Source organism: Cyanistes caeruleus, chromosome 8, assembly GCF_971803275.1.
Source record: "Cyanistes caeruleus chromosome 8, bCyaCae1.hap1.1, whole genome shotgun sequence".
Lineage (NCBI taxonomy): Eukaryota > Metazoa > Chordata > Aves > Passeriformes > Paridae > Cyanistes > Cyanistes caeruleus.
In genome coordinates, this window is record NC_141708.1 from 9,234,316 (window position 1) to 9,249,329 (window position 15,014).

Sequence of the window (15,014 nt, forward strand, 5' to 3'; positions counted from 1 at the left end):
ATGCAAAATGTAAATAATGGATGTAGTACCTTGTCTTGAGCAACTCCTTTCTTGCTCTGCAGGTGGGAGTACTTTTTTTCTGGCAGCTGGATAATGAGCATAACTGGTGTACCTTCCCCCTGTGAATGCTGCAGCTGTGCCATGGAAACAGTTTGTACTCCAAGTGCAGCTGTGGTTCTGGAAATCAGCACAGTTTTCCTTGCAGAAGGTCAGCTGGGGCCAGAGTGGGAACTGGAATTTCCTGGCAGGGGTCACCTGGGCTGTTCCCAGCAAATTCTCTTGGCTATGCAGGGGGTGGCGCATCTGGGGCTCCTCTCTGGGAAGTGCCTTGTGGTTTTGTTTGGTGAGGGGCACAGCCTCTGGCTTCAGCTTTTTCTCAGCACCAGCTCTTGCTGTGCCAGCCCCAGAGCTCCTGTTGGGTGCTGGGCTCAGCCTGGTGCTGTGGAAGCCTCAGGGGTTGGAGTGAGCTCTGTCTGTGAGCTACAAGGTGCTGCTGGGTGAGAAGGACAGCCCTGCTCCTGAGAAATGCCCCTGAGGCTTACCATGCTCTCCTGAAAGGCTGGACACGATGACATTTAGAATAACTCCAAAACCTGAATGCCAGCAGCTCTGCTAAAGTGGTGTGAATGTGAATTATGTCCCATCACGCCTCATGGGAGAGTTTCTTGCTCTTTCTAGGGAAAGATCCCTTCCTGCTGGCCCTGGGTTGTCACCATTTAATTCCTGCCACATGTGTGGTGTTAATGAAGGTTTCCCAAACAGAAAATGGCTTCTGGCATTGAAAAGCACACAGCTCCCATTCCTGTGACATGTCTGGAGCCATGCTGCCAGTCTGTGTGCTCTGTCCCTGCATGAAACTGAGTTTCTGAGTAACCTTCCTCTGGATTTGGTCAACCCTGTAAATTGCTGGTACCAAAAGAAAATTCCTGTAGTTTGTAATAAGCACGATATTTATACTTATGTGGTGGCCAGGGACATTTTAATAAAGACTTGCCTTGGAAATCACTGCTGAATTAGGCAAATTTGTGCATTTGCTGACAACTGTAGTGCAGAATCATTAATGCCTTTTGTGAGTTACTTAAGAGTATGGGATTTACTTCTCAAGGAAAAAAAAAGGAATAATAGTCATTACCAATTCCCTGGGCAACTTCTAATTTCAGGCCTGAATTTCAATGTATAAAACAATACCTGAATAGAAATAAATCTTTAGATGTGCTCTGGGAGGACTCTGCCTATTAAAGCAATTTAAAATATAAGAAATAATAATTAATGCTTTCATCCTTTTAGTAAAACTCTGCATGCCCATTAACTAATTATTCTCCTGCCTGCTGATATTAAACTTAATGCTGAAACATTACATTCATATCCACAGCTACCATTTTGGTCTAGAAATAATTGTAATTATGCACACAGAAAGTTTTAAAGCACCTGCATTTTTTCACACAGTAGAGAGATTTAATTATTACTGAAGTACATGTAAAGAAGGGATTTGGGGTAAATAACTCTGAAAACCTTGACTAAAGTGTATAATGGTTATTCTACAAAAGAAATATTTTCATACCCCCAGTGTTAGGTCAGGCTATGACACTTGATGATTTTATTTACTCACTCCAATTTGACTACTTTCCAGGCAAAATATTAGACTGTATTTTTTTCTGCTAGACTTTTCCTACTGATAGCACCTAAGGCAAGCTCTGCTGATCCCACAGCAGCCTGAGGTGCTTTTCTATGGCTCTCTGATATCTAATAAGACGTGAATTTCCCTCCTGAAACTTCTTCATAGCTCATTTGCTTGTAGCATCTTTCTTCTGGGTAGATTCTGGAGTCCTTCACCTGAATGCTCCATAGCAAGTTTTTTACAGCCCTGAGATGTGCTCTTAAGCCTCCTCCCCTTCTCAAGGCAACAACCCCCTTCAGTCTGCAGGACTTCCTCGGGAGAGTTGCTTTGGCTCATCCTCCTGCATTTCAAACGAGGACACTGGGCTGCTTGTCTGGAGGCAAACTGGGCTTTTGGTGTGCTCTGGCTGTCCCTGGTGATCTCAGGCTGCTGATGCCAGCCAGCCTGGGCTCACTCTGGTCTGTGCTTACAAAGCCTGGCAGCCTTGGGTCCAAAGGAGCTGCTGTTTGGAAGGAAGGGCAGGGCTGATGGTGTTTGCATGTGAAATTCCACTCTGTGGAGACCCCTCACTCCAGCTGCCTGAGCAGCAGGGCTCTGCAGGTGCCAGTGGAGAGAAGGGACAGTGGCTCTTTTTGGCTTCATTGCTCCTCTTTTTGTCCACTTAAATCCCCCAAATGTGGGGCCCCTTAGCTTTTAACACAAAATGCCATGGGAAAGAAGTCCTCTTTCTGAAAGCTCATCACTAGTGTCAACAGGTAAGGTGGCATTTAGCTCTGTCCATGTTACAGGACTCTTCAGGTGGACAAACTCAATTTCAGTCAATGATGGCAGTTTAAAGGGTCCCTCTAGCACTGCAGCTTGACTCTGGAAAAGGTCTAAGTGAATGCTGAGGGAAGAGGAATTAATTGCCTTTAGTGTCCCCCTGTCCTCTCTGGTTTTCAGCCCAGAGAATTTCCTGAGCTGGGAATGATTTCTAGCTATCCTCTAGTAAAATCCTCTTGACATAATTTCTAGGGGCACTTGGTAACTTCAACATACTTTTCCCAAGAAGAAATATCTTGCACTGTAAAGCTGAACAGTCCTTGGTTTGTTAGGTCAAATTAATTTGTGTTTTTATTAAATAAAAACTTTTGGTTTTTAGCCTTATCCTGTCACAACAAAAACTTCAGAGTTGGAAGCTAGACAGAGCATCCAAGTCCTGAGGCCATTATTTTTGCGAAGCTGGTAGCCTTTGTAATGTGGCTATTCAGTAAAACTGCAGTAGAAGAGTGTTTCTTTTCATTGTGGAGTATCCTGGGAGTCTCTAGAGCAGAGGTCATAAAGGCTGAGCTGCTTCCAGGTGCTTTCCATTTTCCTGACATAAAACTACCATTTAACTGGAGCTGTCAGATGCAGAAAGATAGGAAAGGTTGTGGCCAGGCCTTGGCCAGGTTTGGGAGAGCACATCCCCATTCTTCAGGCAGGAGACATGGGGACTGACACACTTGCACAGAGATTATGGCAAAAAAGCAAAAGTGATACTGACACAAGGTGGTTTTTGATTAAGATGTGCCAGTTTTGAAGGTAAAGAAAATTGTCTGGGGAAAAATTGTCTGGTACAGCAGAATCTCTTAAAATAAGAACAAATCTATCTTGTGTGTGTTGATGAAAATTTCTTGCGTTAAGCCAGTGCTGTGCAGTGCTGTAACACTGGTGGAGATATCTGTCTTGCCCTGCAGGATTTGCCTGTTTCTGTGATGGCTGGCACTGCTCTCTCAGCACACTGAGGGACCTGCATTTGGTCCTGCTGCTGCAGGCATTCTTGTTCCTGTGTCCTGCAGCCCAGTGGTTTCCACTTTGCACATTTTGTGTGCTTGTTTTCCAGACTCCAAGACCTCCATCTGCTCCCTTGTTTTGATCCTCTCATTCACTTACCTGCCTCCTTCAGGAGGGCTCCTGCCCCAGCCCAGAGGAGTGTCCTGTGCCTGTACTGAGCTGTCCCCCCATCCTTTTCCACTTCTGTGAAAGCAGCAGAAGCCTGCCAAGTTCTTTAGTATGACCTCACAAGGTAGGCAAGCACACTTACCTTCTCCAGGAGGAATAAACAGAACCTGCTGGAGTTTAGTGCTCCAGAGCTCTTTAGGTCTGTTTTGGTCTCACTCAGCACTCTGGCTTACTGTAGGAACAGAGTTCTTTCCTTGAACTACTGGCTGGATTCTGAGGAAAGCTAAAGAGCTGAAGAAATTTAAAAGCATGCTTTTAAGAAGTTATTTCTGTTACTTGTTTTCCTATTTAACGGGAGAAAAATATTTTTTCTCTTCTCCATTCTTAGTAAAATTGCCATTGGGGCAGAGGATTGTGGACCAAGTCTGAATATTTGCTTTCTTCGTCAACTAGAGCACTTTTTGCCACTTACAGAATATCTGGTTATTTTGGTACTTGGCTTTTCTTCTGAGTGGCAGAGCAGAATTGTCATCAGAAACACTAGGCTGAGGATATGTATCACCTGATGGAAATGATAAATAACAGCCCACTTCAGGTGGAGCCTGATTGTCTAAGACCTTTTAAATCAAAGTAGAGAAAATAAGTGGAGAGTTTTTCCTTTCATCTTCTGTCTTGGAGACATAAATATTCAGTGGTGGTTTTTTTGTTTCTTTTTGTTGTTTTTTTTTTGCTTCTGTTAGATACAACTTGTTTCTAGGCCCAGCACAGGGCTTGAGTTTCTAATCTGGTTTATTTCTGACTACTCTAAAGTGTGCTGGCTCCGAGGAAGGCCTAGGTGAGTCTTACACTTTCCTTATTTTCTAGCACTGTTATAGAATGTTTTCTTGTGGGCTTTTGGACTGAGTTCCTATAGATTTCAAATAGGAAACTTGTAGGTAAAAACAGGAGATGTGGCTGCATTCATTATGTTGTAGCAGTGTGTGGATGTACATTTAGTGCTCTAATAATGCTGAAATAAATATGAATTTCTTAAATGTGGTTTCTACTTGAAAACCAATAGGCTTCAATATTTATTTATATGTTGCTGTGGAATCACCCTTTAGTTGTAATTTAATGTAATTTTGGGCTGTTTCTGTGCTAGGGCAATATTCCCTGCTGTGTTTTGGAGTTTCCTCCAGACTCACAAAGATCTGAGTCAAGCTAAGAAAACATGCATACATTTTAATGAAGCTTCCATAGCGAGGATTTGGAGAGGCCCTTATGTTACAAAGATGCACCCAGGATTTGAACCAAGCTCTAGTGATCCCTTAGGCAATGCTTGGTCATCAGGAAAATTCCCTGTTTCTTAGTGGCAGGATCAGTTACATTTTTCCTATCAACCCCACTTTTTTTCACGTAGCCGACCTGCCTCTGTGTTTCACGTACTTTACTTTAGTCAGAGACCTTTTTCTTCTTCCAGCTGGGAATGGACTAATCAGTTGTTAGCTGCTGCCATGGTTATTTTCACTCAACTTGAAATGAAGCAGCTGCCTCTGGAGTTGGTGGGATTTCATCTGTGTGTAAATCTAGAGTACAGCATTTAAATACAGGCCTCAGGCTTCGACTGGCAAGAAATAAATTGGAAAGGGAGGTTGTGGTTTCTTGTGGAGTCATGAGGATGGCCGTGGGGACTGCTGAACTCTGCCACCTGATAGCACAGCAGAGGCTCTGCTGCAGGTGCTGCCTTATGGCTGAGCTTGTTGGTTTTGCTCATTAGTTACAGTTTAAGTGAGACGCTTGGGATGCACAGCGGGAACGGAGAGGAGATGAAGCACTGCTCAAATTGATTTTGGAGACAACTTCTGCAAGTATCTCTTCTTCTTGTCTCCTCCTTTTCCTCCCCGTTTCTTGCTCCCCTGAAAAAATAATTGTTTGTGGAGAGATGTTGGAGTTTGCAATGAGTGAGGAGGAAATGCCTTAGCAGGGAAACAAGGGAAAGTAAACTGACTCAGTAAAAGTTGACGTTGAATCCATTTTAGGGGGTATTATTTCAGTTGCTGAAATAAAGGAAAAGGCAGAAAAGTTAAGGAATTAGATAAACTGGAATTGCATCAGCTTCTCTCTGAGCTGGGTGGAGAATTGCTATTGTTTTGTGGGATAATACACTGCCCTGTCCAAGGGAGATTTGTGAGGCTCAGTAGCTGTCACTCTTTCCCAACAAATCATGGGAAGGAAAAGTCATATTATCTGCCACTCAAACCCTGGACTGAGTTCCAGTCACTGCCATCCTTGTGGTGGGGGAAAACTCAGATTTCTTTTGATTTTTTTAAAAATTTTTAAAATTATTATTGTGTGTGTATGTAAAATGTACCTCTCCTGAATTGCTATATCCATCGTGAACTGGCATAAGGCAGTATTATTAAAAAAATCTTTATTTTGTAAGATGGAATAATTAAATCACCAAATTTGAAGCACTGCCATTTCTCTTTGTGGGCAAATTCATCATTAAGCTTGAAATTAATATTTTAAAGCATTTTTGTTAGTCAAACATTATCAAAGCAAGTAATTTTAATGTTGCTTCATTTAAATATATTGTTTTCAAAGATTTTCTTTCATCAAAAAACCCAAAACAGTAATGGGAAACTGCTCTGCCTGTATGAAGTTTGGTGGGTTAGTGAAGGATGCAGTCAGCCTCTGGGGATTTGATTCTATACAGAAAATGAATATCTTGTGTTCTCTGCTATTATTTATGATTTAATTAGTAGGCAGAAAAGGCTTTTTCTCCCTCCAGATCCCCTCACCCTGCCCCAATTTTTCACTGATTATGCAAGTCAGAACCTGAGAAAACAAGCTGTCTAGGTGATATGCAGTATAATAGATTTACAAACTTATTCAGGCCCATCAATAATGACTTTTCTAAGGCTTTAGAGTTCCTTTTTAATAGGGTTGGAAAACATAATACTGTGCTTTCCCTGACTGAAGTAATAATTGTCCTGGCTGCTCTGTCTGCTAAAGTTAATTTCTTCCTGGTGTTAGTGACAGCAGGGAAGACAGGCAGAGACTAATGCCTTTACAATGTGCTTCAGGCTGGGAGTGTCAGGAGCAGTGTGGGCTCCAGGATTGGGTTTTACTGGGAAAAGCTGATTGATTCTGGTGAATTTGATGTTTAGGGAACAGCCAGAGAAACCTGAGAGCGTGCAGATATTTGATCAGTGTTGTGTGTTCTGTGGATGGCTTATCTAGCTCTGATTTCTCCAGAAGCAGCTCTAATGCTAACTACAGGTGCAGTCCATCACTGTCACTGTGCTTGGCCTTAAAACATTACACAAGAATTGTGTACTTAGCTATTGTGCTGAATGAAGGCCCAGGTAAGTGGGTTGACAAATAAGTGCCCAAATCAGACTGCTGGGCACAGGCAGGGACAAACTGCAGGGACAAAAAGAGAGAGTGACTGAGGCAGCCTGAGCTGCACCACTGCTCCTCCTGCTTCACATGCACTGCTGGCTTGCTGAAGGATGTGGCTCTGCCCCTTAGACAGAAAAGATGTAATTGCAAACCTGGCTCTCTGTGGGATGGTGTGATTATCCTGAGGAACCTTTGTAGGGTTTTGCCACCCTGCCCTACAGTGCTGGCTTCTCTAGTCCTTGTAAGGTGAAAAATGGCACTGCAGACTGGCAGATGTACCAAAAGTTCAGATTCTATCTGAACTTTTCCTCTTGGCTTAGCTGGGACTGCATCTCCAGGCCTGCATGAGGATTCTTTTGCTGCCTTACTCTTTAAATAAAAGGGGAAGGTGAAAATAACTGGTTTCCTGCTTGCAGGTAGCTATTTGAGAGGAGCCTGTAGTAGCTTCTAGCCTGCTATTTCTGGATGGATATACGTCAGCAGAAATTGTCACGGAGGGTAAAAATATCTGGAGTGGAAATTAGGAAAAACTGTACAAAACATAATTATCATCCTGATCCTGCAAACTCTCCTGAGCTTGTGAAATGGCCACTGAGTTAGCACAGCTCACTTCTGTAGCTGTCCTAGATGCTATTGTTCTTTAAATTTCAACCAAAGTGTCAGAAAATAACTTCTTCCTGTGACTTCTGGAGCTCCTGCCTCTGATCTTGGGAGCAGCTTGCAGTGCTGAAGGCAAGTAATTAAATAGCACTTCTGGATGCCTAGTGAGCACCTCATGGAATATTGAAGTGACGACAGAGCCAAAGGAAAGAAAAATTAAAATAATACTCTAAAGTAAGTGATTGATGCTCGAGACTGAACTGAAAAAATATCAGGAAGAAACATAATGGGATAACAAAACAGACAAGTAGTGGATGGGAGAGTAGAAAAGAGGACTGGAAGGGTACAAAAGAACAGAAATGTCTTAGCAGAATACAAGAAAAAAGATAATTGATGGTGATATACAAGGTGAAAGGGGAAAGGACAAGGTGATTTGCAAATGCAACAAAAGCAGCAGGAAGAATCTGCTACTCCCTGGAAATTAAACATGTCTTCTAGGCATTAAGGATGAAAAAAAATCTGAAGGAAGGAGGGTGAGAAAAGAGTTAAGTGCTGTAAGATACTACTATATAATAGTTTAATCCTTAGTTATATATATTCAAGAGTTCATGGAGTCATAGAGATGAGCAAGAAGTGTTTCTCTGTGAAATGTAGATGTGCCTCAACAGACTCACTTGAGCAGGTGAAAAGCTATTCACTTCTGGAGTATTAACAAGTTGGAGCTGGAGTTTGACCTTCATCAGGTTGAAGCTGATGTCTTATAGAAGAGATGAGCAGAACAGCTGGTGCTTTAGTGTCCTGATATCCCTGGGATGGAGCTATTCAGTCACATCTGACTGAAAGTTCTTGGGACATTTCCAGCATGAAAACAAGCGAGGACACACCTAAGAAGCAGATGAGGATGTGCAGGGCAAAAAAGAATGGGCCACAGAAATGTGACTTGGACACCAGATTGATGCCTAGAATAGGATGTCATGTAGAGGTCTTCAAGTGCACAGAATAATCTGTGTGTAGGGAACTTGAGTCCTCTGCTGGAGGAAGTAAAAAGCATTAACTTGTCTGAATACATGTGTTGACTTCTGACCCTTGTAAGGTTCATTTACGGTAGTGGAGACTGAACCTTCTGCTATCTGTAACCTCAAATAGTCCAGTGGATCACTTTTATTCTGACTAGTCTGAACACGGAGAATTGATCTGAAAAAACCATTCAGCTTGTAGCTGGATGACATATTTTGGCAGAAAAAACCCAAAATATCTTTATCAGAGCTGACATTGGTCTGCAAAAATGCAGGGAAACAAGGCAAATTGTTTTCCAGATCCCACCAACAGCTCAACTGGATTATACAAAAACCTTGTAAAAGATGTGTAAAAACCCAAATCATGTAAAGGAAAAGAATATTTTTTTTGTCATAATATTTAGTAGCTCATTGAGCTGACTTAGGTTTGTGGGTAATGGAAAATGCCATTTTGACTCTGGTAGAATTGGCATCAATTTAAGTGACAAGATGCCTTTAGAGCATACAGTGCCTGACAAGTCAGATTATTGATCAAAGACCTGAAGCATTTACTGAAGCTTTTTTTGAACCTGGGTGGCATGTAATCTTTTGGGTTAAGTTCTTGGGAAAGTCTTGGGATGATTTCAGTAGATGACACCCATACATAAGAAAAAGGAAATGTTGGTAATTTTACTAGGAGACTTTAAATTTCAGTTAATTGTGTTTTGCCACTAACTTTTTTATATTGCACTTTAAGTCTGAGACACAGTTGCTGGAGTCCTGGGTGCTATTTCTTCTTTTCATGAGGAATAAGTTTAATTATTCCAGTTGCATTGGAAAAACCTTTAAATTGGTTATTGTGGCATCCTGCAAAACATGCCTTTGTACAAATTCTTGAACTAGTGCCTGTATGCCAGATTCTAGAGTCAAGAATCTGAAAATCAGGTTAACAAATTAGTATTTGTGTATCTTTGGTCATGGTCAGGTGAAATTTGAGAATATCTGAGATTTTTAGGAGATACTGATACAACTTGTAGTGTGCTCCAGACAAATGCTCCTGGTGTGCTGGGGGAAAAGGATGCTGTTTGGCTTGAAAAAGCAGCTGAAAAATGTTAATTTGAGGGCTAATTCTTGCAAGTATTTTATTTGTCTGAATTTGATTAATTTATGTTTTTGCAAGACATTTTTTAATGTTAGCTTTGGAGGATATTTGGTAAAAATTTTTTCTGCCTGGGGTTTAGTTGTGAATTTCTTCTTGCTTTTCTTTTCCAAAATGCTCTTTCTTTTAATTATTGGGATAAACAAAAGGGAGAAATCAAACAGAAAACACATGCTGCTGATATTGCAAGGAGTGAGCTGGATCTATTTAAATGTCATGGAGACCTTCTGCCCTCAAGCCACAAAATATTTGAGCAAATAGATCAGGTTAGCTCAGCTCAACAAACCTGTGCTAATGTGGCACTGAGGCTGACACTAAAGAGGGTTTTTTCAAGGCCATAAACATCGGTCTGTGTCAGCCTCTGTGAACTCTACTCTGAGACTGCAGTTCCACCCCAGGGGCTTGGGAAATGTTTAAAATCCATTTTGGCTTGGAGTCACAATGGGAGCAGTTTAGAGTAACTAACCCTTCCCTTTCTTGTGAAATTCTTGCAGCCCATACCTGGATAAGCTCCTCTTTAGGGGGAAAGGAATTGCCATCCTGTTTCCTGAAGTGGGATGTCCTGTGTGAGCTTTCTGTTGCTTTCTGGTCTTTGCCTTGAGAATGCTGCTTTAGCTGGAGCAGTTCAGCTGTGTTCATGTAACTCTGCTGCTTTTATCCTCTGAATGTTGCTACAATTTTTTCCCTTTCTTGGATTTAACAAATCATCTCATTTAAATGTTTCATTTAGGAGCTTTGTCATGTGGCAATGACACACTTCTGTGGCTTTATAGAGGAGAAATGCACTGGAGAAGAGAACCACAGAGCATCAACAACACCACCAAATAACACCATAATCAGTATCCCATAACTGCTGTATTCCCTCATCCAAGCAATGATTGTATTGTATTCCAGAACCTCAGGAAATGAAGCTTTCAATAATTCATTCTGGTTTGGGGCTTGCTTTTGGGATGATAAAGCAGTTTCCAACTGCTGTGTATGTCTATGGGATGGTTTCAGGTAGTGGTCTGCTCATCTCCAGTCAGCTGCTGTTCAGGGGGGCATTACTGCCTGAAGGCAATAATCTGCTCTATGGTCCTGTCCCAGTTCTTGTAGCTGGCAGTGTTCAGTCTTTCCCTGTTCCACTTCTCACTCCATGGCTGCTGTCCTCTGTGGAGAACAGACCACCACTTCTCCCACCTTGTCTCTCAGGTGCAATCCAGGTCCCTTTCAGCAGCAGAGTGGTACTGAGGGAATTTCCAGTGACTTTCTGCAGCATCCTTTTTGAGTTCTGAAGTGACAGCCTTTCCTTCTAGACTGATAATAAAACCTTTTTACCTTGGACCTGTGCTTCTGCTTTCCAGTGTATTATTTGATAGTTTTCCTGATTAGAAAAAGAAATACAAACCCCACAAACAAAAGCAATGGCTGTCGTTCTCCACTTGCTTTATCTTTTGCCTGGGATGTTTCTACTCAGATGCTATCTAAAAGTGACTCTTTGTTACCTCATCCAAGCTGATTCAATTTCTCCTTGACTAGATCAAGTCTGATTTTTCTCTGCTGCTTCTTCCACTATCACACTTTATTGACAGGGAAAGTGCAGGGTCCATGGAGAATTTGAAAAATAAAATTTGAGAAATTGCTCTGCTTATTATCTCATCCTCATCTTTTGTTCTCCGAGTAGAAAAAGCTTTTCCCTGCCTCTTATATGTGGATATAAGAGTATGAAAATAAGTACAGGTACTTGATGTCAATTACAGTCATACTATTTAAATGCAAATTCTGTTTTTGTCAGGCTGATCCAATAAGATGAACAGAGGGCATTTATGTAAATAAGCATATTGTAATAAGACAATGAAGTATTTGTAATTTTGGTTGTTAGCATTTTCCTTTCTCTCAGAGGATAAGTTGACTAGGTTTTTAGGAACACAGGTGAGGGATGGGAGTGGCACTTGACATTCAGTATTTGGGATAAAATTGTATTGAGGCTGCAGACTGAAACAAATCAGGTTCATTAGTAGCCCAGCAAAAGAACTGGTTTGCAATTTCTCATTAGCAGCATGCAAATAGGAAAACTGCAGGGAAGCACTGTGATGCCAACCTTCAGAGTCATGAAACAGAGGTGATTTTTAGGATGCAGTAACACTTTTTTTAATCACTCTTATACACATTGCCTGTGTATGCCAGGCAAACTACTTGCATAATGGAAGATAAAATTAGTTTTAATGTAATTGGACCACTAATGAAATATCACAAAACTTCAAATGTTGAGGTCTACTCTATTTGGACATGGTGCCCAAGCTCCCTCTCTAGTCAGTAGAGACCAAGTGACACCTCCAGAGAGACTTGGGGTAGAACAAATTTCTCTCAAGATGTGTTTTCTATTTCCATAGATTATGGAAAGGATCTGGATTAGTTATTCAATTTAAATACCTATCACATTAACAGAGGAAGAAGAATTGAATCTTAAAGGACTTTGTAGCAGTTGCTGCTACTGTAAAATTAAGTTTGCATGGAGCTGGGGTTACATGGGCTGCCAGTGGTAGCAGTCTGGGATTCAGCTCTATTATGGTGGAATTCCCTCTGAAATAGGGATCTGTTCAGCACAAATAAGGTAATTCTACTTTTTATCTAAGAATAAATCAAGGCAGGAGATTAATTGGCTTTTGGGTACCCTGTAAAATACCAGATTTAAACCACACCAAAAGGAGTAACTGATGTAATATTTTAGTGTTATTTCAAGGTATATCTTGGGATAACAGTAAATATATAATATTTGCATTATATTTTTTGCAAATACTTGGTGCCTTGAATGCTACCACCCTGCATTGCCATGCTCCTGGAAACTGGTGACTGGCCTGAATTTTGAGATCAGCATAATTTCAGATATTGCAGGCTGGGCATAGCCTATAAAATCTCAGTTATCTCAAAGAAGACCAGTGTTAACAATGTCAGTATAGGTGTCCTGTCCCTACACCTGGTTTAGCAGCACCCCTGGACAGTTTGTGAAGCTGAGGGTACCACTGCACTCTGGCCATTCACAAAACACACAACACTGCTTTTGTAGAGATTGGGGCTTGACTGCCAGAGGTTGTTACTGGCAATGTGCAGTGTTAGAGCACTCAAACAGCAGGGCAGGACTTCACTTTATATCGACCTTCTGTGTGTGCTCAATATATGAATGACCAAATATGACCAAGTGAGTGACTTATACAACCAAATTCTTTTGATCTACCTCCCTTATAGGAAGAGTTTCCTTTCTATTAAGACTATGATGCTTCTAAGGCACAGGTCTCTAGTACTGCCTTGCTCTCTTTGAAGTGGAAAATTGGTTTCAGGAGTTCTGTCTGGTGGTACAAGGAGCTACACTGTATTTAAAATGTCCATTCATTTTGGGAATTGATGAATTTGATGTAATTTTCACTGGCAAATTTGGATGTAGTATGTGGCTGTTCCAGCATGTAAAACCTCTTTCCTATCTCATTTGCTTCTTAGGTAAAGGCCAGTTTTTAAAAGAAAATCTGTACATAGAATGAGAACATAATGTCTCTTTCTTTCTAAACCCTTATAGAAAATTCTGAGGACTGAATAAGCCTTAAAGTTCTGAAACTTTTTTCTGCTTTGTTCTGAAAAGGACTGTCTGATAGAATTTGCTACAGAAGTAAAAAGTAAATTTTACCATACTTCAGTTATAGAAGCGTGCTGATGTCTCAGAAGAGCTACAAAAGGGAAGTAATTTCTTCTAAACTATGCAGAGATTTAGAATAATTGTTACACTTTCCTATTGTGTTACATTCTATCTGAATTTTCTGCGGTGGTATGCTGAATAAATAACTTGCAGAAAATAATCCATCTGGCAGTTCTGGCTCCCTCCATCTCTTCCTGGAACATCTAGAGCTGTATTGTAACTTTTCAAACTAATTACCAGAACTGTGCCATGAATGTTTATAGATAATTGAGAAGTCTGTCGTAGACTCAGGGGTATTCTAGTTCTGTCATCTCCTTGATATCTGAAATGTGCCTGGTAAGACTCAATTGTAGAACAGTGTGCTGTAAGAACATGTCATGAAGATGATCACGACCACTCTTTTGAAACTAATGGATAAAGAGAACCAAAAGTGCTTTGAGGGAACTTTTTTCCTGATGTTCACCAGCTGCTCCTCACAGGTGACCTAGAAATGGAATCATTCCTCAGAGATCAGTGACAATGTTCTCACTGAACAAAACGTTATGCTTTGAAGTTCCTGGCTTTCCAAAGGCTTGTCTTTATCACAAATTGCTTCCTAGAATGTGTCATCTTGCTGCCTATGGAAAACCATAAATCTAACTTTATAATCCCTTGATCTATTATAAGGGAAGGTTCTTGGACCCAAGTTAAGAAGTTTATTTCTTGTATGCCTTCACTGTAAGGCAAAAGTGGGTAGTAAGAGGAAATCAGCATTTCAGTGCCTGTTTCATACTCTTCTGGGGGTGGGAGTTGTGCCTTCAGGATTTAGAACACACAATGCTCCTAACAGCTGGGCAGAGAGAAGATGAAGAAAAGGTGAGTCTGTCTTCAAGGCTCTTTAAAGATTGTTTTGTCAAGGTTTAAAGACATGATTTACTCCAGGGCAAAGCCGTAGTATTGGCCTGTAAGAATTAAAGAGCTGGTGGAGGGATGGGTGGAATAAACAAATTTAGGAGCTGTGATTGAGCTGTGAAGGAGGACAGTGTGCTTTTTAACCAATATCACCTTCTTTCCTCTCTGCTTAAGTGGCTCCTATGAGCTTTCATTATGTAAAAAGACAAAGGCTTCTATGTATCCATGTGTTACAGCTACCAAAAGAATACTGACTATATTAAAGTTTCCAGTCTAGCTGGAAGTGCTGCAAAGTCAAGGCTTAAAACAAAAATATACCCAGCTTCATAGAGTCTTTGAGGAGAGCATGGGTTTAAAGCACTGTGCAAGTGGAGGAACTGCAGAATTGTCAGCCCTCCTGAAGATGGCTGTGATAAAAGTATGGAATAACCTAGCAAGGCTTATTTTCCTGCAGCTGAGACCTCTCTGTCATATAGCTCCTGTATTTATTGTTGGAATTTGGCTCCAGCACAGTTTAGTTGTCTGCTCATTCATTTCTTAAGAGGTTTTTATGGGTTATAAGCTTAGCTTTGATCTTTCTTTCTGAATCTTTTTACTGTGCAATTTTGAATCATGGGCCCCACTACTATCATTTTAATGACAGTAGTAAGCCTACTAGAGAGAATTTTGGAGGTATTTTTAATAATATTTAGCCTGTAATGTACACATTAATAATTTGAGATAGCTGGAGTTTGGTGATCAAAATCACTACCCTTTGGAAAAATTTTGTCAGAAAGG

At 41.0% G+C, this 15,014-nt stretch overlaps 1 protein-coding gene and 1 long non-coding RNA gene across 3 annotated transcripts in view; both read left to right on the plus strand.

The window, feature by feature from the left end:
- Positions 1-15,014, plus strand: part of LOC147651859 (uncharacterized) — a 154,912-nt gene that overhangs the window by 22,090 nt on the left and 117,808 nt on the right. Inside the window, exon 7 of the mRNA XM_086900496.1 lies at positions 63-208. Coding sequence (XP_086756622.1) covers positions 63-208 — 146 coding nt within the window. The remainder of the gene's footprint in view (positions 1-62; positions 209-15,014) is intronic.
- LOC111930992 (uncharacterized) lies at positions 2,978-11,007 on the plus strand. Of its 2 annotated transcripts, XR_015290064.1 has the most exons (4): positions 2,978-3,181; positions 3,483-3,665; positions 4,282-4,376; positions 5,298-11,007. It is a non-coding gene; the product is annotated as an uncharacterized LOC111930992 (long non-coding RNA). The 2 variants fall into 2 exon arrangements; XR_002865379.2 differs by lacking the exons at positions 2,978-3,181; positions 3,483-3,665 and adding an exon at positions 3,704-3,740.